The sequence below is a fragment of the Gossypium arboreum genome, chromosome 6 (genome assembly GCF_025698485.1).
Source record: "Gossypium arboreum isolate Shixiya-1 chromosome 6, ASM2569848v2, whole genome shotgun sequence".
In the NCBI taxonomy this organism is placed as follows: Eukaryota; Viridiplantae; Streptophyta; class Magnoliopsida; order Malvales; family Malvaceae; genus Gossypium; species Gossypium arboreum.
In genome coordinates this window covers 26308549-26331746 of record NC_069075.1, presented here as the reverse complement: position 1 = coordinate 26331746, position 23198 = coordinate 26308549, and the positions used below count along the sequence as shown (strand labels likewise).

At 36.6% G+C, this 23198-nt stretch overlaps 1 protein-coding gene across 4 annotated transcripts; it reads left to right on the top strand.

Annotated features, from left to right (window-relative positions):
- Positions 1-314: 314 nt before the first annotated feature.
- Positions 315-23198, top strand: LOC108486238 (probable LRR receptor-like serine/threonine-protein kinase RFK1). Of its 4 annotated transcripts, XM_053029432.1 has the most exons (25): positions 315-458; positions 665-781; positions 1438-1609; positions 1997-2068; positions 2177-2245; positions 2314-2385; positions 2605-2676; positions 2794-2865; positions 2951-3022; positions 3124-3195; positions 3302-3373; positions 3465-3536; positions 4363-4431; positions 14320-14385; positions 14541-14603; positions 14692-14739; positions 14870-14913; positions 19904-20292; positions 20393-20591; positions 20757-20900; positions 21361-21476; positions 21552-21762; positions 21898-22135; positions 22245-22395; positions 22504-23198. In XM_053029432.1, the coding sequence occupies exons 2-25, from the start codon at positions 688-690 to the stop codon at positions 22882-22884; spliced, it is 3030 nt and encodes a 1009-aa protein (XP_052885392.1). In that variant the 5' UTR covers positions 315-458; positions 665-687; the 3' UTR covers positions 22885-23198. The 4 variants fall into 4 exon arrangements, with proteins under 4 accessions (XP_052885392.1, XP_017645666.1, XP_017645669.1 ...); XM_017790177.2 differs by having other exon boundaries at positions 412-781; XM_053029433.1 differs by lacking the exon at positions 315-458 and having other exon boundaries at positions 685-781; positions 1332-1609.

The following is a 23198-nucleotide window of genomic DNA, read 5'->3' as shown; positions in this document are numbered from 1 at the left end:
TGAATTGTTTAGTAATTTAAATAAATTTTTTTAAATAATTCAGTGATTAAATTAAGATTTTTTTAATTAAGCAATTAAAACAAACACTTAGCGGGCAATGATGTAGTTAAAAAAAAAAAGTTTGGTAACAATCATCCTTGCCTAACTTTAGACCATATAATTCAAAGTACTAGCCTATTTTTCGACTTCTCTTCTCTTTAATTAATGGAGACAACAGACATACATAATTTAGTCCAAAGAAAAGGAAGCTTAGCAACCCCAAAAGGTGGTTTCGTGCTTAAAGACTCATTCATGGCTGCTGCTTTTAACTTAAACAGCAAATCTTTGTTATGGAAATATAAAAAACGTGAATTTACTGCAGCAAATAAAATAGAATAAATATCAATTAAAAACGATTAAGACATTCCTACCCTGTTAAAAAGATCCCAACATTTCCGGACAAAAAATTCCATTTTCATGTAATTAACAGTTCAGTATATACCAAATGTATTTTTTACTTTCCCAGTATCTACTTTCTATAATATACATCCCAGTATCTCGATTTCTGGGTTTTTTTTGGATTTATCAAGTCTCTAACTTTACTTGCACTATTATAATTACAAACACTAGCTTTTTATTCTACATTTTCAAGGGGGTCGAACTCTAATAGAGCTGCTTCTCATAGGTTCTTTAAAAGTTACGGTCATCATGGTTACCAGGAAGCTTTTTGTCTTCTGGATCATTGCAGTGGGTTGTTTCAGCTTGCTTAGATATTCTGAGTCGAAGGTGCCCGAAGAAGAAGGTGAGTCAGAGTTCAAGATTTGATTTTTAGTAGTGTAGTTTTTATTTGGTTGATGAGATAGTGTGGGAAAATGTTTTTTTATGGGGGGTTCGCTGGTTAAAATGAAAGGAAAGTGGAAATGGATTTAAGTTTTTACTTGGTTTAGTTTTTGTTGGATGTTCCTCAAATTAAAACCCATTGCAGGAACTTATCTCTAAACTGGAATCTTATAGGATCTTGCTGCTTTAAATTCCTTGGGTTCATTACGAAGTATATGATTATGGTGAAAGTAGGTGGTATTAACTACTGTTTTTCCGCTTAGGTACCCTTCTTTCATGCTCATAATGACACTAAAACTTCCATTTTTATTCAAAAGCTTATCTGTAAGTGATACTTGTGCCTGAGGTATTGAATTGTCTATAGTCCACAAGGAATCAAAGAGTCGTAAATATTGAGTCAATGATGAATAGTCTTTTGGTTTTGACCGCTGAGTGTGAACTAATGTTATGGGTGATTGAGATGTTTTGGTTTAAGCAGATAATCCTAATATTTTCCTTCCCTTCTTATCCAGTTTATAGGTTTACAAATTACAATGCTGATCCAATTAAGATGCTTTTGTTCATTTTTACATTCATATATATTGCTGCGATGCTTATGGAACTATGAATGTCTCCTAGTTGATGCTTTGGAAGAGATTACTACCGCAATGGGCTCCACATACTGGAAATTTATTGGTGATTCCTGTGAAATTGAAATGGTTGGGGTAACGCTAGTGCCACCAAAAAATTCCGAGCATGAGATCTCTTGCGAATGTGAGGCGGATGGCACTGTTTGTCATGTCGTAAGAATGTATTATTCCTTCATTTTGTTACTAGCTAATTTACTTTAATTCTTTGATCTGATTAAGGGTGATTTATTCCATGTGTCCAGTATGTTTATGCATGGTTATTTCTAACTAAAGTGAATCTGAGGGGGTTGTCAATGACAACATTTGAGGGTAGTTTTGGCTGTTGTAATCGAAGTAGCTTATATTTGCATGGATTCTCCTTTTGAGGCATGGTTTCGATATTCATATCTGCAGACACCCTTAAAATCAATGACCGCAGTAAAGCTATTTGAGTATCTATTTCAATAATTTATGTAGTTTATGGTTTCTTTAGTGAAGCTTTTAGGGCTATCAGTATCTGTGTCTTTTTGTTGTTGTTGTACTAATACATCTTGGCTTATGTATTTTAGAGCGATCAAAGGTTATAACCTTCCTGGAATACTTCCCCCTCAACTGGTTAAGCTTCCTTACCTTCGGGAAATGTAAGAGCTCTTGAAATGATTAACTATGATGTTTATATTGTACATACTGATTATATAATCTACAGCAATAGTAGATAACTGTACTAAGTAACCTTACTTTTTTATCAGTGACTTTGCTTACAACTACCTAAATGGTACCATTCCAATTGAATGGGCTTCAATGAAGTTGACTTCTATGTAAGTTTTTGAAACTTTTAACATAATTTTTTGTTCATGTGGTATATTAACCTGAAGTTTTTGTGCAGCTCTCTTCTAGTAAATCGCTTGTCAGGGGAAATTCCGAAGTACCTGGGAAATATTACCGCTCTCACATATCTGTATGTTCAGAACTTGAGTTTTTTGTATATTTTAGTTAATATTTTGAGGATGTTATGAAGATTGTAGTCCTAGAAAGAAGGTACAATGCAAAATCAAAATACCAAACTCTGCATTTTTTATATGTATAGCTATATATCCTACAAAATTATAGCTTTTTTCATCTTTCTTTTTCACTCAGTAGGAAATTTATGAAGGATGTTTGATGCTTTCTTAATCAGGAGTCTTGAAGCAAACCAATTTTCGGGTCCTGTACCACCTGAACTTGGGAATTTAGTGAACTTGACTACATTGTAAGGGAAAACCCAGTATTTCAGGATGCTCTTGTACAATCAGTTAATTACTTTACTTGCCCGTCATCAACATTAAATGATTTGTTTTCATTTTTTTTACGTTTATTTTAATTTCAGGATGCTCTCCTCCAATCAATTAACTGGAAATTTGCCAGTGACGTTTAGTCTACTAAAAAATCTAACTGATCTGTAAGTTTCTTCAAATTTGCCTGTACTTTAAACCATGTATCTCGATGTGATCATAGGACCAACAGCATTTTGTTGTCTATTGCAGTAGGATAAATGATAACAATTTTAATGGAACGATACCTGGTTTCATACAAAACTGGGAACAACTCAGCAGACTGTAAGTTTGTTAGTTAAAATAAAATTCAGATTTTTAATATATGTACATATGCATATATTCGTTTTCTTACATTTTTACTTGTTTATTTGGAATTATTGCAGAGAAATGCATGCAAGCGGGCTCAAGGGACCAATACCTGTGAATCTATCTCCTTTGAGAAATTTACTTGTGCTGTGAGTGTAATGTGTCCGTTACTTGCAGTCATTGACTTAATATTGCACAACTAGCTTTTTTTTTTCACTGATGGGTTTGTAAATGTTGTACTTATCTTTTGCGCAGGAGGATTAGTGATATAAATGGGCCAAGTCAGGATTTTCCTGTGCTCAGAGACATGAAAGGCCTAGTAACATTGTATGTTTAGTGTCACATTATCAAATATTTTGAAGGTGCCATCTATATAGGATCCATTTTGACTGAACCTAAGCCTGTTATATTTTTGCAGGGTTTTGAGGAGTTGCAACATTTCTGGAGAGATCCCTGATTACGTTTGGGCAATGAAGAATCTGGAAATGTTGTAAGTAAAACAAGTGCAAGGTTCTAGGGCATGAAGTGTCCTTGCCTTCCTCTATTTGCATTCACTTCCTTTTTAAGAAACTAAAGTTGTAATTGTTTTTTGGTTCTGGTAGATAAGTCCGTCATTCTCTTTTTAAGAAACTAAAACTATAGCCTCAGTAACATTTGGTTGACAGCCATAATTACATTGTTCTCTACCATCGTGCTGTAAAGTGGCCATTGTTCAAACTTCGGCTGCAGACATGTTATTCATTCTACACTTGAAGGACTGCAAATCTTCTGCTGAAAACGTCACGGTCTTTATGCTTAGAAATTTGTAGAGCATCAGGTTTATAAATAAGAATATATCACTTGGCCAAAGGGTGCTTAGTATTTAATTAACACTTAGATAATGAATTTGGCATGTCAGTTATAATGGTCTAAGATAGCTTAAAAGCCCAAAATTTCAGGCAGTTCTAGAATTGGTGGCATGTCAACAATAACATGTCTGGTTTCTTTGTTTCTTGGTTTTAGAACTAGTTTGCTTTTATTTTTAACTGAGGAAGATACATCTAGACATGTATATGAAAGTGAAGTTCATGCCTTAGTCCTGTTACTTCCTTTGGACGTAATATTCTGGAGTAGAGTTCTTTATTATTTATTTGGTTAAAGTCTACTTCAAGATCCTTCTTGAATAGATATTCTATCGCCAAGTTATTGCCTGCAATCAACTTGTATCCTTTTGATTCAAAAAGCAAGTTTGTAACTGATTCATTGAGACTCCTAGTTTGCAAAATCATGTTTGAAATTTTGGGCACTTTCTTGAAATTATCTCACCATTGCAACAGGGATCTCAGTTTCAACAAGTTAGTTGGGAAAATTCCAACCAGGATAAGTGCAGATCATCTAAGATTTGTGTAAGTATAAATTTGAAATTGTGGTTGCATTTTACTAACTTTTGGACTTCATTGCAGAAAAAGGATGGTTTTAAGATTCTGAATAAGCATTTTTAACTTCTTTATTGTAGAAGGTAGAAAATATAGGTGTATGCAAAATGATAGGATAAGAGCAATCATAACTGAGATCTAGTGTTAAATTTGTCCAGTCTCGAGTCATTTAAAAACTGACATTGATATGGGAAATTAAAATTTTATTTTGTTGGAATTCCTAAGATTAAGGACAGAAAACTTACCTTATTACTAGGAGTTTCCTTGTAAATAGAAACTAATCTCGACCACCGATTCTTAGGAAGTTCTTGTTTTTAGGATTGTTTTCCTTGTTTGTGTGAATTCCTCTCTTTATAGGTGTAAACTAATTAGCGAATGAATAATAATCTTTTTCTAAGTTTCTTCATGGTATCAGAGCTTTAGGATTCATTCGATCCTGCTCATTCGTCTTTAATCTCCCTCCCTAAAAATCCCTTCGGTTTTGTCCTCCTCCCATGGGTGACTTCAATGAAACTCTGTCTGAAACTGAGACTTCACAAATAACTCAGAATGTCAATCAGGGAATCACTCAAGGTGAACTTAATTCCTCCCTTGTAATCACCAATCATCGGCTAGATGGGAAGAACTTCTTGCAATGGTCTCAATCGGTCCTTATGGTGATTCGTGGTCGTGGCAAATTAGGATACATCAATGGAGAAATTCCACGACCAACCATAGCTGATCCGACTTATGCCACTTGGGAACTCAACAACTCAATTGTAATGGCTTGGCTAATTAATTCGATGGAAGGCCATATAAGCCGCACCTATCTCTTTTTCAAAACTGCAAAAGACACGTGGGATGCAGTCAAAGAAAACTACTCGGATCTTGGAAACGCCTCCCAAGTATTTGAGATCAAGCTTAAGTTAAAGGATATCCGACAAGGGACACTTGAAGTAACTCACAACTACAACAATCTGAAAATTTTGTGGCAGGAACTGGATATGTACTATGAGGCAGATTGGGGTGAAGGCTTGGAACACACAAGTTTATGACTCACCTCAACAATGAACGTCTTTATGAGTTTCTAGCAGGACTGAACCGTGAGTTAGATGAGGTCCGTGGCCGAATTCTGGGCAGATCACCTCTACCAACCATCGGTGAAGCATTTGCAGAAGTTCGAAGAGAAGAAAAGCGCCGTCTTGTCATGATGGGAGACTCAAAGGAACCTAAACATGTGACAACTCTTGGCAATCGGTCTCATCGAGACCTCGCCTCATCTCCAGAGGTCCACGACCACAAAAACCACGTCTTTGGAAATGATTACGGATCAACCAGCCATGGTGTAACCACTGCAACCGTGTTGATCATACAAAGGAAAAGTGCTTCAAACTTCATGGCTATCTTGAAAAAAAACCGAAGGATAATAAGACTGCCCTGTTATCCTCCACTGCTGCAGATGATGTTCTCGATGTTCGCCTAACCAAAACCCAACTTGAGACTCTCCATAAGATACTTGGTACTTCCACTGCTCATGGATCTCTAGCCACCCAAGGTACTGCCCTCAATATTGCCTTTGAATTAAATAATCAATCCTCTTGGATACTCGATTCGGGTGCCTCCGATCACATGACAGGTAACTCCACTTTGTTTCACACGTACACCCCTTGTCATGACAAGTTCCGAATCCGCATAGCTGATGGTTCTTACTCACCTGTGGCTGGAGTAGGAGAAGTACAAATAACAGAGAATTTTTCTCTCGATAAAGTCCTACATGTCCCAAACTTGTCCTGCAATTTACTTTCAATTAGTAAACTTACTAAGGATGAAAAACTTCTTGCTGAATTTTACGCAATTGGTTGTGTGATCTGAGAAGTAAATCGGGAGGATGATTGGCCTTGCTAAAGTTGATGATGGACTATATGTTTGGAATAAAGACAACACACAAGGAGGATTGGCTCTATCCACTTCAAAAGAGGACACGATTATGTTATGGCACCGTAGGTTAGGGCATTCAAACTTTTTGTATTTGAAGAAACATCTTCCGCTGTTATTTCGAAATAAAAGTACTAATTCCTTGAAGCGTGAAATTTGCCAATTATCCAAACATACCCGTATGCCATACCCATTAAAACCATATATCCAGTCCCAACCATTTTCATTAATCCATAGTGATCTATGGGGAGCTAGCCGAGTGAAAAATATTACAGGGGCTAGGTGGTTTATAACATTCATTGATGATCACACTAGGGTTTGTTGGGTCTATCTCCTCAAAGAAAAATTTGAAACACCCAAATTATTCTAAAATTTTCACTCAATGGTTCGAACGCAGTTCAACTCTACCATGCATACTTTCCACACTGACAATGGGAGAGAATACTTTAACTCTGTCCTAAGCCCATAGCTTTCTGACCAAGGCATTATACACCAAAGCTCTTGTCCTGACACTCCTCAACAAAACGGGATCTCTGAGAGAAAAAATCGACATCTTCTTGCTGTAGCTCGAGCCATAATGTTCACCATGAATGTTCCAAAATACTTGTGGGGAGAGGCTTTCCTCACTGCCTGCTATCTCATAAACCGAATGCCATCAAAGGTCCTTAATTTCCAAACACCTCTAAATACCCTTCTAAAGTCCTTTCCTCTATTTCGTGTTCCTAATCTTCCAGCCAAAATATTCAGTTGCAAAGTTTTTGTCCATAACCATCAACCAAATCAATCCAAACTTGATCCTCGAGCCTACACCTGCATCTTCATTGGATATTCCCCCACACAAAAAGGCTATAAGTGTTACTCACTAACCTTGCGCCGAATGTTTGTCTCTCGGGATGTTACCTTCTTTGAAAATGAACCATACTTTGCAGCATCTCATCTTCAGGGGAGACTTTCAATGAAGATGAGACCCTTAATACTCTCCTCATTATACCTCATGATCCTACAACTACTATCACAAACAAGCCTAACAACCAAGGTGCTATGGTAATCCCAGATTTAGAGACTTTTTCCCCTGTACAGCAAGAAATTAGCCCGATCCTTCCCAATAACAATACCACCACCGAAGTACAACAGCCCTCTGATCAAGAAAAACAACAAAAACAGGTTCCCGAAATCCAGGTTTACTCTCGACGGAATCGTTCTCCTGAAACTGATACAGCAGTGCCAATTGCATCCCCAACCGAGGACTGTTCTGAAACAGAAGTCTCACCTCCGTCACCATCCATCTATCTTCCAATTGCAGTTCGAAAGGGCACAAGGAGTTGCACTCAACACCCTATTTCTCGGTTTGTATCCTATGGAAATTTATCTAAGTCTTACAAAGCTTTTGTGACTAATATTGATTCTGTAAAAACTCCATAGAAGAGGCTCTTGAATCAGCTGAGTGGAGACAAGCTGTGATGGAAGAAATGAAGGCCCTCAAAAACAATGAAACATGGGAAGTCTCGGATCTACCTAAGGGAAAAAAAACAGTAGGATGCAAATGGATCTTCACTATGAAATTTAAACCCGATGGCCGTATTGATCGATACAAGGCTCGACTTGTGGCTAAGGGTTTTACTCAAACTTATGGTCTTGACTACGACGAGATGTTTGCACCAGTTGCCAAGCTAAACACCATTCGAGTCCTCTTATCTCTTGCTGCCAACCTTGATTGGCACTTGACTCAATTGGATGTAAAAAATGCTTTCCTCAACGGAGAATTAAGTGAGGAAGTGTACATGAATTTCTCACTCGGGTTTGAAGAAAGCAAGGGCCAAGTGTGTAAGTTGAAGAAGTCCTTGTATGGGCTGAAACAATCTCCACGGGTGTGGTTCAGCCGATTTGCAGAAGCTATGACCAGCAGAAATTACATTCAAGGGCAAGCAGACCACACCATGTTCTACAAGCATTCGGAAAAGGGAAAATGCTGCATCCTCATCGTTTATGTGGATGATATAATATTAACAGGAGATGACTCAAGCGAAATTGTGAGGTTGAAAGAATTTCTTGGTACAGAGTTCGAGCTTAAAGACTTGGGGAATCTTAAATACTTTCTTGGTATGGAGGTAGCAAGGTCCCAAACAGGTATTTCCATCTCTCAAAGGAAATATGTTCTTGATCTATTGTCAGAAGTTGGTTTGATGGGCTGCAAACCAGCTGAAACTCCTATGGAATTTCACTTTAAATTGGGAATTGATGAGGATGGAGAAGAAATCGACAGGGGGAGATATCAACGACTAGTAGGAAGACTCATCTACCTATCTCACACCCGTCCAGACATTGTAACACCCCGTACCCGAGACCGTTGCCGGAGTCGAACACGAGGTGCTAACCGACTTAATTCATTTACTCTCACAGTCCATTTAAAAATTTTCCAGACGGTTGGTGATTGCGTCACTTGTCACTTTAAAAATCATAACTTGAGTTCCACAACTCGAAAATCAGTTTGAAATTTTTCCCGAAACTAGACTCATATATCCATCTCGATTTTTTCTAGAATTTTGGTCGGGCCAATTAGTACAGTTTATTAGTTAAAGCCTCCCGGTTCATGTGGTGCGACTACACTGACCTTCATGCATTACGATTTGGATATCTCCTGTCAGGCTTCAATATTAATGCCGTTTGTTTCTATAGAAACTAGACTCAAAAAGGAATCTATACATATATGGCATGACTTCTAAATGTCTCGGTTAATTTATAATGAATTTCCAAAGTCGATCGGGGATCTAGAAACCGTTCTGCCCTGTCTCACGAAAACTTTAACATCTCATAATATACTGTTCATATGAACGTTTCGTTACTTTCCTATGAAAATAGATTCATCAAGGTTCGATTACATAATTTATTCGCTATTTAATTCCATTCCTACTATTTTTAGAGATTTTTCACATCCACATCACTGTTGCTGCCAGCATCTATTTTTAAGGTAAACTTTACTTATTTCATGATCCTCCATGGATCAACTAGAGTTTGTCATACATATACCAAAAGTGATCATGAATAACCATTCCCATGACTAACCGTTACCAACATTTCCATACCTCTCGACGGTCGATATACAAAATGATTATAATGCTATGATCAAAGTATACTTAAGGCATTTTCGCATGGCTATCCAAATTTACACAAAACCGAAAGGTACATGACCTACAACAAAAGGGTAGTCCTATACATTAACCAAAATATCCTCTCACTACTAGTCTATTCTATACATGCCATAAGATATTCCAAAACGTAGCAGTACCAAACAGTGGATGGTGATAATGTGACTAGTTGCTGACGATCCCCGAGCCTGTAGCTTCTAAATGAGATCTATAAAACAGAGGAAACAAAGTACACGGAGTAAACATTACAATGCTTAGTAAGTTTCAAGCAGTATCAACAAATAACAATCAAATTATAACATAGTTGTTCGTATTTTTATTTCACTCTTCCTTCGGGCATACCATCCCCTTTTCCGAATATGCACGTCTCATCATATGTAATAGGCAGATAAATTCTCACTTGATGGCGACCGCTTATGATCATAGGTACATTACATATTTTTACCTGACTTTCCACATTGACCAAATGCACAATAATCATAGAACAGTCTTATTGTTTTACTCACATGTGCATCACATAACGACCTTGTGATTTAGTTTAAATCAAACTTAAATATAATCTCAAATACATACCTGACCAACTTAACGCATTGAATGTATTTATTACTAATTGTCTTTGTGAAGTCACATAATCTTACGCTTTACTTGAATCTTCAAAAAACCTTTAGTTCGGGCTTACCGGAAAAAATCTCCACACGTAGTCATCGGGTCATTAGAGCTCGGATATAGTACGAGCACGAAGCCTCTGATCATTAATCGGTGATAATATTCTCGCATAAGGCTGCGGGTTTTAACCGGATATAATCTTGACACAAATGCCGCCGGGACTTATCACATTTATACACTTTCACATCCATCACGTTGGCCACTCGGCCCTATCACATATATACACTTTCACATTTATCACATTGGCCATTCGGCCTTATCACATATATACACCTTCACATTCATCACATCGACCATTAGGCCTTATCACATATATACACTTTCAAAATTCATCACATCGGCCATTAGGCCTTATCACATATATATACACTTTCACATTCATCACATCGGCCATTAGGCCTTATCACATATATATATATACACTTTCACATTCATCACATCGGCCATTAGGCCTTATCACATATATATACACTTTCACATTCATCACTTTGGCCATTAGGCCTTATCACATATATACACTTTCACATTCATCACATCAGCCATTAGGCCTTATCTCATATTTATACACATTCACATTCATCGCGTAAAATCTTAAATCAAAATATAAATTTTCATGTATTCACATCACAATTATTCAAATATACTTCACATACCACATATACTATCATGTACAGACTTGGTCTTGGCCGAATCTAAATCAATCATTTTCTAATGAATAATTCAATTTCACGCCATACTATCATTTCATATTCGAATACTCATAAACTTACAATTTCACAAATTTTAATATCAAAGATCCATCTAACACTCATATATCATTTTACAGTATCACGAATTAGAATTCAAGTATGGGTTTAATCAATAGCTTATGAGCAACTAAAATAAGTTTTATCCATGTTTACAACAAAATCACATATTCACTACAAGCTATTTTTCCTGAGCAATGGTCACTAAATTATTTATAACCGGAGCTACAAGGCTCCAAATCACTTGCCGTTAATTTTCCCGAATATAGACTCGTATATCTTCCATCCATAAATTTTTCAGAATTTTAGGTTTGGCCAATCAATACCAGATTTTTCTTAAAGTTTCCCTGTTTCCTTTGTTTGACTAACTTGACCAGTCTTCACTACTGAATCAAAATTATCATTGTACAGAATTCAAAGTATGTTCTATTTGATTTCATTTGAAACTAGACTCATTAAGGAGTCTAAGCATATAAATTTTATCTTGTAACCATTTTGTACAAATTATAGTGATTTTCTTAAAAGCGAGCAGGGATTTTTGAGTCATTTCGACCTGTCCCACACAACTTTAAATATCTCTTTATAGGAAATTTCTTTGCTTCCACGGTCTCTTTTATAGGAAACTAGACCAACTAAGCTTTGATTACATATTTTATTCAGCCTATACTTCCACACCAACAATTTATAGTGATTTTCTAAAATCACATTACTGCTGCTGTCCAAGCAAATTATTACAATTTGCTCTTAAATTTACAAGTCCAAACACATATGAACTTACCATTTGAGTTTAAGACATATCATGGCCACATCATATCTTATTAAATCAACTCATTATGTCCTATTATGGTTGAATTTACTCAATGTTCAATCGCTTAAAACTTACCTTGGAAGTGGTCGACGATTAGATGTCCACGGCTATTCGTTTACTTCCTCTTTTCTCCTATCCGACTTTGATCCTCTTTGCTCTTAAGCTAATTCAAACAAATATAACTTATTAAAGTCTCATTATGCTAGCTTATGGCCGAATATGACAAGGAGTTTGATAGGTCATATGGCCACCTTTAGCTCAAACACAAAATGGTCATACGCATTTTTAATCACATTGAGCAATTTAATACAATTAATCTAACATTTCCTCATGTGCACCTTTATGACCGAATACATGCAACACCAAGCTATCTATTCATTCATGTGTGCATCTTATTTAAGCATGTATATCCACAATCAATTCATCATATAAATATCTATGATTTCACTCAAATAATCTCATTACAACACATGGTGCTCCAACCATTATTTAAATTCAAAGCTCGGCTAGTACACATATATACACTAGCAATCCATTACTAACATTTGCACTTCATCTTGATAGCTAGCTTAGCAAACCTTAATTTAACACATAATTCATACATATCACATTCCAAGCATTCACTCAATTCTATCACTTAAAACACACACATTACTCAATAACTTCATAGTTCAAATTCGGCAACTACACCACTAATATTCAAAATCATATTCGGCCTTAGTACTCCCTTGTTAGCCGATTTTTCTTCATTTAGCAACTAAAATATAATAAACCACAACATTTAAATTCATCTCATTCTTCTCCCATTTGACCGAATGAACATTTATCAAATGAAAATTCAACTAAACAACATCTTTCTTTCTAAAATGTATATACACTCACACGGCAACTTTTAATTTATACTTTTCAACCATGAACTCTACTCATTCAAACATCATTTAAGCCACTTAACAATTAATTAACATCTTTCAAAAAAACTTATCAAAATGACACCAATTTAGCACTTGCCGAATGGACATTTGTCTATTGATGCATGAAATTAAACCATGGGTTAAATAAGCTATGCACTTATCAATCTAATCTCATAGTCAATTAAAAAGAAAATCACAAGTCATACCTTAAACTAGGATAGCCATGGCCGACTACCTTGGTTTTTCCTCTTCAATATTCCCTTTCCCACATTCGGCAATCAAAAAGAAGGATGAGCATGCATTTTTTTGTTTCTTTTTTGTTATCTTTCTTCAACCCAAGGCAATGGAGGGGGGGAGAACATGGATGAGACAACCTTGTTTTCATCACCCCTCCCTTTTCATTTCTTTATTACTAACGTTTTTTTCTTTTATTGTTTCCTACATACCCCATTATCACAAAGTGTTTATAATATGGTTAATCCCATAGCATGGCCGGCCACTAGTTCATCTTTTGGGTATTTTGACATGCAAGGACAACATTTTCTAAGATGCATCAATAGGCCACTTTAACATTTGCCTAGCACATTTCTAAATTTTCTCACACAAATCCTATTTAGCAAAATTCACTTACAATTAACAAAATTCAAATATGAAATTTTCACACATGCCTATATACATATAATAAGCATCAAATATAATGGTTAATTATTTTATGACTCGATTTTGTGGTCCGAAACCACTTTCCATTGGGGTCACTTTAGGGTGTCACAGACATAGCCTTGATGTAAGTGTTATCGGTCGAAGACATGCATGCCCGAGGAGAAGCACACGGAAGCTGCATATAGAATATTAAGGTATCTAAAAGGACTCCGGTAAAGGCACGCATTTCAAGAAAAGCGCCAACTAGAATGTGGAAGTCTACACTTGATGCAGATAGGGTGTTCTCATTAACGATAGGCGCTCTACAAGTGGCTATTGTAGTTATGTTTGGGGTAACCTCGTGACGTGGAGAAGCAAAAACAGTCTGTTGTAGCACGCAGCAGTCAGAGGCGAGTATCGAGCACTATCTCATGGTATATGCGAAGGAGTTTGGATCTGAAGACTTATGGGGAACTAAAAGTGCCTTACACGTGCCTATGAAGATGTCTTTGTGACAACTAGGCAGTTGTCGGCATAGCACATAATCACATGCATCATGATCGCACCAAACATGTGGAAATAGATCGCCACTTTATAAAAGAAAAAATACACTCAGGAAAAGTGTGCATCACCTACCTACCTACTAGACAACAAGTTGCAGACGTATTAACTAAAAGTTTGAACAGAAACATGTTTGAAGAACTTATTGGCAAGCTGGGTTTGATAAACATCTACACTCTAGCTTGAGGGGGAGTGTTGGAATTCCTAAGATTAAGGACAAAAAACTTACCTTATTACTAGGAGTTCCCTTGTAAATAGAAACTAATCTCAGTCACTGATTCTTAGGAAGTTACTGTTTTTTAGGGATTGTTTTCCTTGTTTGTGTGAATTCCTCTCTTTATAGGTGTAAACTAATTAGCAGAATGAATAATAATCTTTTTCTAAGTTTCTTCATATTTTGAAGTTGATTCTTTTCTCTTATCATGATTGATAGGAAATACTGACCATCTGGTGTGGTTTTTTATTAGCTTTTTAAGTGGCAATATGCTAAGCGGAGATGTGCCAGATTCTATACTGAAGCAAGGAAGTAGCATGTATGTTTCTGCCTATGATACTTCTTATCACATTTCCGTTTATTCCCTTGTCTGAGGGCAAAAAGAAGAATCTCTGAATAATCAAATAGTGTTATTTAAGTTCATTCTGATCTTTTCTTTGGAAATTTATACTAATTCTCCATGCTTGGATGCAGCGATCTTTCATACAATAACTTTGAATGGCAAGGCCCTGAGAAACCTGTTTGTCAGGAGAACATGTCAGACTACTTTTGTTTTAGTCTTTCCTTTATACTTTCATCTTTGATATGATGTAGAACTAACAAATATCTCGTCTTTTTTCCTTAGGAATCTGAACTTAAACTTGTTTCGTAGTTCTTCGTCAAGGAACAACTTGTAAGAGTTTTCTTTCCCTTTCTTCCCTTTTTCTTATTTTTCCCTTAAAATGTTTGGTGGCTTCAAGATCTTTTGTTTGTACTGTTCAAACATCGTGCTAATTATTTTCAGTTCTCAAATTCTTTAACAGGAGGGGAGCTCTTCCATGCAAGAAGGATTTCACGTGTCCTCAATGTAAGTTGTCTCCTTCAGGAGTAGGAAATAGGTGAACTGCCAGTAATTTAGTCCGCTCAACCCTTTACTTTATTGGATTGACCATGTGTATTTTAGCTCTTTACCCAGGTTTCTTTCATATGAAGTGAATCAGTGTTGTGATGATTAGTGTCATCTCTCTCTTAGCGTTTCTTATCTTATTTTCAGCAAGATGTACAAAAATTAGTTTATAACTTATATGCATCCTATTAACTTTTATTGATAAATAAGTAAATTTTGTCACATAATTGTATGAGTTGGAAAGTTGGATAATGGATACGAAAAATAGTTATTTGTTTTGAGGTTACTGAGTTTCTAAGTTAAGGTTTTTGAAAAGTCATCAGTAAACTTTATCCTGGAATTTCTTTATACTTTATCTGGACATAGTATTAATAAAGAAAGTGTTATACATTGTTGGTTTAGCAAAGAACTAATTGAAGCATAGAACAAAATATGAATGAAGGGATGATTTAATTGATTAACAAAGCAACCTTTATATACAAGTCCCAAATAACAACCTCAACAAAAAATAAATTCAAATTGCTATTCCTACTAACAAGCTAACAATTCTTACTCCTACTAACTATCTAACAAATCCCCTTATGACTTAGTCTTATTTTTTTTAAAAAAATAATTGCAGCCTTGAAACACTAACATTCTCCTCCTGACTCAAGTGCTGCAAACATCAAATTTGTTCCTAAAAACTCAAATTGACTAACATGGAAAGACTTGGTAAAAATATCTTCCACCTGGTCTTCTGATATGCAATAAACCAGCTTTACTTGACTTGTCTTCTGTACTTCCCTCAGCATATAATACTTGTTCTTCCATGAAATACAGGATTAAGTGAAATAGCTAGAGTAGCTTGATTATCCAAAAACACTTCTATACTCCCCTCTTGCTTCAAATGCAGATCATCCATTAGCTTTTTTAGCCACAAGGCTTGGTTCACAGCAGTTGTAGCTGTAATGAATTCAGCTTCCACAGTTGATTGAGCCACCATCTCTTGCTTTCTTAAACACCAAGAGAAACAACCTGAGCCAAACGTGAAGCGATACCCTAAAGTACTTCTCATATTTTCTAGTTATCTGAACCAATCACTATCAGAATAACCCCATAGCTTGAACTTCTCAACTTTGCTAAAATTGATTCCATATGCAAGTGTCCCCTTCAAATATCTTAATACCCTTTTTGCAGCAATCATATGAATTTCACTTGCACAATGGAGAAATCTGGACAAAACACTTACAGTGCACATGATGTCTGGCCTAGTGGATGTGAGGTATATAAGACACCCAACAAGACTCTTATACACTTTCTCATTTGCAGGATCTGCCCCATCCATCTTTTGAAGTTTTTCTTTCTGATTCATTGGAGTGTTCACACTCTTGCACTCTTCTATATGGAACCTCTTCAGAATCTCCTTCATGTATTTCTTTTGGCAAAGAAACACCTTATTTTGACTTTGCTTGATCTCTATTCCCAGAAAGTAATGCATCTTACTAAGATCAGTCATCGTAAATACCTCCATCATATCCTTCTTGAATAGTTCAATTTGAGTTGCATCATTTCCTATCACCAACATGTCATCTAGATAGAGAGATACAATGATTAAATTTGTACCTAACTTCTTTAAAAAGAGAGTGGATTCACTCAAACTCTTTACAAAGCCTAAGTTTAGCAAATATTCATCTATCTAGCTGTACCATTCTCTGGAAGCTTGTTTCAACCTATAGAGAGCCTAACCTTCCCTTATTGACCTGGTCTGATGAAGCCCTCTGGTTGCTAAACATATATTTCTTCGCTCAATGCTCCGTTCAAGAATGCTGACTTCACATCTAACTGAAACACCTTCCAACCTTGTTGAGTCTCCGTGCAAAAGTTTCAGAAAAATCAACTCCCCAAACTTGTGCATATCCCTTCACTGCCAACCTGGCCTTATACTTGTTCATTGAGCCATCAGGATTAAGTTTGGTCCTAAAAACCAACTTAACTCCAATCACCTTTCTGTTTGCAAGCCTCTAAACTAGTTCCCATGTTTGGTTTTTCTCTATCATACCCAACTCTTCCTTTATTGCCTCCATCCACTCCTTATCATCTTTGGCTTCCTCATACCCTGCAGGTTCAAAAATAGCTACACTGCACCTTTGATAAACTTCGCTCAATGATCTTGTACCTTTAATTGGTGTATCATCCACCAGTTCATTAGGATTAAGAGAGAACTCTTATTTTCGTTCTTCTGCATCACTTGTCCAATCCCACTGCTCATATTCTAGGAATTGAATATCTTTACTCACAATCATCTTCCGTGAGGTTGATAGATTCTATAGGCTTTTGACACCAAACTATAACCAACAAATATTCCATGCTCAGATTTTTCTCCCAACTTGTCCTTCTTAATTTGTGGAACATGATAGAAACATAAACAACCAAATACCTTCAAATTCTTCAAAGTTAGCTTCATTTCAATCCAAGCTTCATAGGGTTTTTTTTCTCCAATACCCTTGTAGGCAATCTATTTAGCAAAAATACAGCTGTGTTAGCTGCTTTCGCCCAAAACTCCTTAGGTAGGGACTTCTCATGCAGCATGCACCTAGTCATTTCCATAATGGTCCTATTTTTCCTCTCACTAACTCTGTTATATTGTGGGGAGTAGGGAGCAGTGAGTTGATGCTCTACCCCAGCTTCACACAGAAAGTATTGAACCTTTGTGAGGTATATTCTGTCCCATTATCAGATTTGACAACCTGAACCTTACAACCAGTTTGATTCTCAACTCATCTTTTATACTTAAAAAACACATCAGCAACATCAGATTTTTGCTTCATAAAATAAAACCAACACATTCTGGTAAAATCATCAATAAATATAATGAAATACTTGCTACCATTAAATGAAGGAGTTGCTTGTGGATCGCACAGATCAGTGTGAATCAATTGCAACTTCTTTTTGGCTCTGCAAGTTGAGTTTTTGAAAGGCAACCTTGTTTGTTTGCCAGTCAAGCAAGCTTTGCAGCTCAAATTTAACTCCTCCAAAACTGGTAGCCCAATTGCCATATCATTTTTCTGCATGAACTGCAAACCTTTGTGATGAAATTGTCCTAACCTCTTATGCCACAATTCAAAGTCATTGACTTGACACTTGAATGCCACTTGCTCATCATCGAGTGGATTCAATGAGAAACTCTTCTTTTGCACTTGATCTTCAACAATATATTGCCACAAGAGTCAAGGATTAGACGCATTCCTTTTTCAAACATTACCTTGAATCCCTTTTCTACCAATTGCCCCACACTTAACAAGTTTTGATCATTCTCAGGCATGAACAAAACATCTAAAATCAACCTAGTTCCAGCACAGCTCTCAATTGCTATTGTGCCTTTTCCTTTCATTTCTAGGTATTCTCCATTTCCTATCTTTACTCTTGACTTTAATGACCTGTCAAGAACTTTAAACAGCTTCTCATCACAAGTCATGTGATTGGTGCAACCACTATCAACTAACCAATTTTCACATGGAGTACTTGATGAGAAGCAAGAGACAACAAATAGTTGTTCCTCTTCTTCTTTAACTGCAACGTGTGCTCCACTTTGTTGCTGATTTTTTGATTCCTTGCAAAACCTCTCAATGTGCCCCATCGAGTTAGACCTTCTGCACTTTACATCTGGCCTTTTCCAACACCTGAAATGAGGATGATTCTGTTTTCCACAAAACTTACATGAAGAATAATTGTGAGAATTTCCAGTACCATTACCTTTTGCAGCAGTTTTTGAACCACTACCGCCACCACTCTTCTTTCCATTCCACTTTTGATCCTTTCTTCTTTCACTCTGTTGCATCTTAGTCTTCAAAGCTCCTTCTATGCTTCCTTCCTGCTTCATTAGTCTCCTCTGCTCTTGTGCCTGTAAAGCACTGATTAGCTCCATTACTCTCAACTGATTCAAGTTCTTAGTGTTCTCAAAAGAGGCAATAGTTGCTTCATATTTCTCAGGCACAGAGACAAGTATTTTTTGCACTAGTCTAGAATCAGAGAGATCAGTCCCAAGAGCTCTTACCCTGTTGGCAATATCTATCAGCTTGTTCGAGTATTCTTAGATTGATTCAGACTCCTTCATTTGTAGCCTATTGAATTCTCTGATCAAGTTCAACAACTTCATGCTCTTGATCCTCTCATCTCCTTGATACTCAGCCTTGAGGTAGTCCCATATCTCCTTCGCTGATCCAAAAGCCATAATTCTATTAAATATGGCTTGTGAAACTGAAGCATAAAGACAAGACTTTGCCTTAGCCTTCCTAGTTTTTCTCTCCTTGTGCATTTTGATCTGGTTCATGGATTGTTGGGAAGTGGAGCCACCTTATAGTCTTCCTCGATAGCTTCCTAATAATCACAACCCTCCATGTAGCCATGCTTGATAATTCTCTCCATCAAACACAAGTGGGGTTAAGATGGACAGGTTACTCGATCCCGATTCCATTAAATTTTCTCTCAAAACTTTCACAAAACTTTTTTCACAGGTCTCTCAAGAAAAATAGCTCTTGATACCATTGTTGGTTTAGCAAAGAACTAATTGAAGCATAGAACAAAATATGAATGAAGGGATGATTTAATTGATAAACAAAGCAGCCCTTATATACAAAATAAATTCAAATTGCTACTCCTACTAACAAGCTAACAAATCTCCCTAGCACTTAGTCTTATTTTTTTTGTAAAAATAGTTGCAGCCTTGAAACACTAACATACATGAAGAACACAGTAAAATAAACTAATAGATAATTGATTAGTCCAAGTTCATATTCACCAAGGAGCAATGTATTTATGGAACAATCAGATTAAAGATTCACAATGGTGCTGAGTTTGGTACAAAATTTCATGACAGTACCATAGCTGTAAAAGAATGGCTTTATGTTGTATTCCTTAAATATATTACTTACCTTATTTCTTTCTTTAATACTGATTATTTGCTTTGTAGCAGATTCAAATTGTTTACATGTTAATTGTGGTGGAAAGGGCACAAGGATCAAGGAACATAAAACAAACATATTATATGAAGGAGATGGTGATGTTGAAGGTGGTGCAGCAAAATATTATATTAAAGAAGATAGTTATTGGGGATTTAGTAGCACTGGAGACTTCATGGATGACAATGATTTCCAAAATACACGTTACACCGTATCAAAGCCATTGTCAAACATCTCAGAACTGTACACAACAGCTCGCAGAGCTCCAATATCGCTCACTTATTTCCATTATTGCTTAGAGAATGGAAATTACACCATAACTTTCAATTTTGCAGAGTTACAGTTTACTCCAGATGAAGCATATAACAGCCTTGGTAGGCGCATATTTGACATTTATGTTCAGGTGATCAGTTAAACATGCTTATGAAGACCCTTTTTTTTTTTTTTTTTTTTTTTTCCTTTTTTGGAGTAAATTGTGGGTACATTAACCTCAATCGTCACAGGAAAAATTAGTGTGGAAAGACTTCAATATTGAATCAGAGGCAAAGGGTTCACTAAAGCCTTTAGTTAAACAAATTTCAAATGTAAGTGTGACAACTAATTTCTTGGAGATTCGATTCTTCTGGGATGGCAAAGGAACAACAAGGATTCCTCAAAGAAGTGCCTATGGGCCACTTGTATCAGCTATTTCTGTAATATCTGGTATACCTGCTTGTATAGTCTTTCCTCGCCCCTTCAGCACTTGCATTTTTTAATTTGAGACCCCATTCCCTGAAAAACATAAATGAACACAAACTTTCTTTAAAAGATTTCTGCTAGGCCTTTTTTCCGTTCTGCGTTATTAATTAACATTGCTGTGTTGGGCAGATTCTAAACCTTGCTCAAAAAGAAAAAACAATGGATCTTCATATGCCATTGTTGTTGGGGTTCTAGGATCATGCCTTGTCCTCTTCACACTTGGAATTCTTTGGTGGAAAGGCCATTTGCTTGTGAAATATTGGTGGAAAGAAGGTACATCCTCTAATTCTGTTGGTGATGTGTTATTTAGAAATTAATTCTTTGCATTTACAGACTTTCTACATTTCTGCTGGTCGAACTCTCTTTTATATTTCCCAGTTAAGTGGAGTGTACATCCTCTAATTCTGTTGGTGATGTGTTATTTAGAAATTAATTCTTTGCATTTACAGACTTTCTACATTTCTGCTGGTCGAACTCTCTTGTATATTTCCCAGTTAAGTGGAGTTATTCCACCTTTTCCCCGTTTCCTTTTAAATAAATCAATTGCAGGAACAGTGAGTGCAATAGCAAGGTCCTTCATCCGTTCGATTTAGTGTAGCTTTTTCGTCAATGATGCAATTAAATTACCTGTCATGAAAATGATAGAATTAGATAGTAAGCAACTGAAAGTCGAAAGGAAGTTCTTTTTGTAGTCAATACATGTGTAGATAAGAAGGAACTTTTTTTTGGACAGATACCAAAGAAGACTCGTCATTGGGGAATTTCACTTTGAAACAGATTAAAGTTGCCACTGATGACTTTGATCCTGCTAACAAGATTGGAGAAGGAGGTTTTGGTCCCGTGTTCAAGGTGCCTAGCTAAATGCTATATGACGATCCTGTTATTACTAATATTTACTTTATTCTAATAAAGTTCGGGATTCAGGGTCAGTTATCTGATGGAACCAGGATTGCAGTAAAGCAGCTGTCCTCTAAATCACGGCAAGGAAATTGTGAATTTCTGAATGAGATTGGGATGATATCGTGTTTACAACACCCGAATCTTGTCAAGCTTCATGGATTTTGTGTTGAAGGGGATCAATTGCTACTGGTGTATGAGTACATGGAAAACAATAGCCTTGCTCGTGCTTTGTTTGGTGAGTCCTGCATCATGCTCTCATCCTTTTTTTCACTCTTTGTAACTATTAAAGAATTAAGACATTATTAACTAATGTCGTGTTTCACATGGATAAAATTTAATACAAGTTATACCTTCTTGGCATGATATGTAGGTTCAGAAAATAATCAGCTTGAACTAGACTGGCCTACGAGGCTTCGGATCTGTATTGGTATAGCTAAAGGTCTGGCTTTTCTGCATGAAGAATCAAGACTCAAGATTGTTCACAGAGACATTAAAGCTACTAATGTGCTTCTCGATAGTGACTTAAACCCTAAAATATCAGACTTTGGATTGGCTAGGCTCGATGAAGAGGAGAAGACCCACATCACCACCCGAGTTGCTGGAACCATGTGAGTTCCCTAATTTTTGGTAGTCAACAAACTTCCTCCTCTTTATGTCTACTAAGTGACTTGCGTAGAAACCGTGCTTTGCATAAAACATCACAATTTTATTGTGCAGAGGATATATGGCACCAGAATATGCATTATGGGGCCACCTGACACACAAAGCAGATGTATATAGTTTCGGAGTTCTAACAATGGAACTCGTTAGTGGGAAGAACACCAATAACTTCATGCCAAGCGAAAAGTTTGTTTGTCTCTTGGATTGGGTACTTGCCTTCTTTCTTCTTTTGATGGACCACTTTGTGTACTAGTTTGCAGATTTCTTCTATACTGGAATGTAACACCAAATATCCGGATATTATTCTGTATTGCAGGCATGCCATTTGCAACAATCGGGAAACTTTATAGCACTTCTTGATGAGAGGTTAAGGTCCGAAGTCAAAAAAGAAGAAGTGCAACTCATGGTTAAAGTAGCTCTGTTCTGCACAAATGCATCTGCATCACTTAGGCCTACAATGTCCGAGGTGGTAAACATGCTTGAAGGGCGAATGAGGGTTCCTGACTCAATACCAGAACCAAGCAGCTTTACTGAAGCTTTAAGGTTCAAGGCCATGAGAGATCTGCAGCAACAGAAGGAAGATCACAGTTCAAGTAGAAGCCAGACCCAAAATTCAACCAGTGTTCATTCCTTCTACTCTTCATCTACATCTAATAACTCCAATGAAATCAAACCAGATTCAGGATTTTGTCAATAGTAGTGAGCACCCCTTAGCAGTTGCATGCTAGTTGAACGACTTTTCTTGCCAAGAGCTACCTACCTTGATCTACAGGTCTGTTGCCTGCAAGAATCCGGAAGCCCTTAGAATGTAAATAGTCCCATTCATTCTTTCTGGTTGTGACAGTTTCAGTGTCACCTTATGAATTTGATTGATTTAATATAATTTTATGAATTCAATTGACAAATGTGATGCATGGTGCTCTTCTAGTTTTAATTTCCCCCTCCCCCCGCCCAATTAAAGAACATCAACATTGTAGTTGGCCGTCCTGGTAACTAGAAATTTCAAGGAAA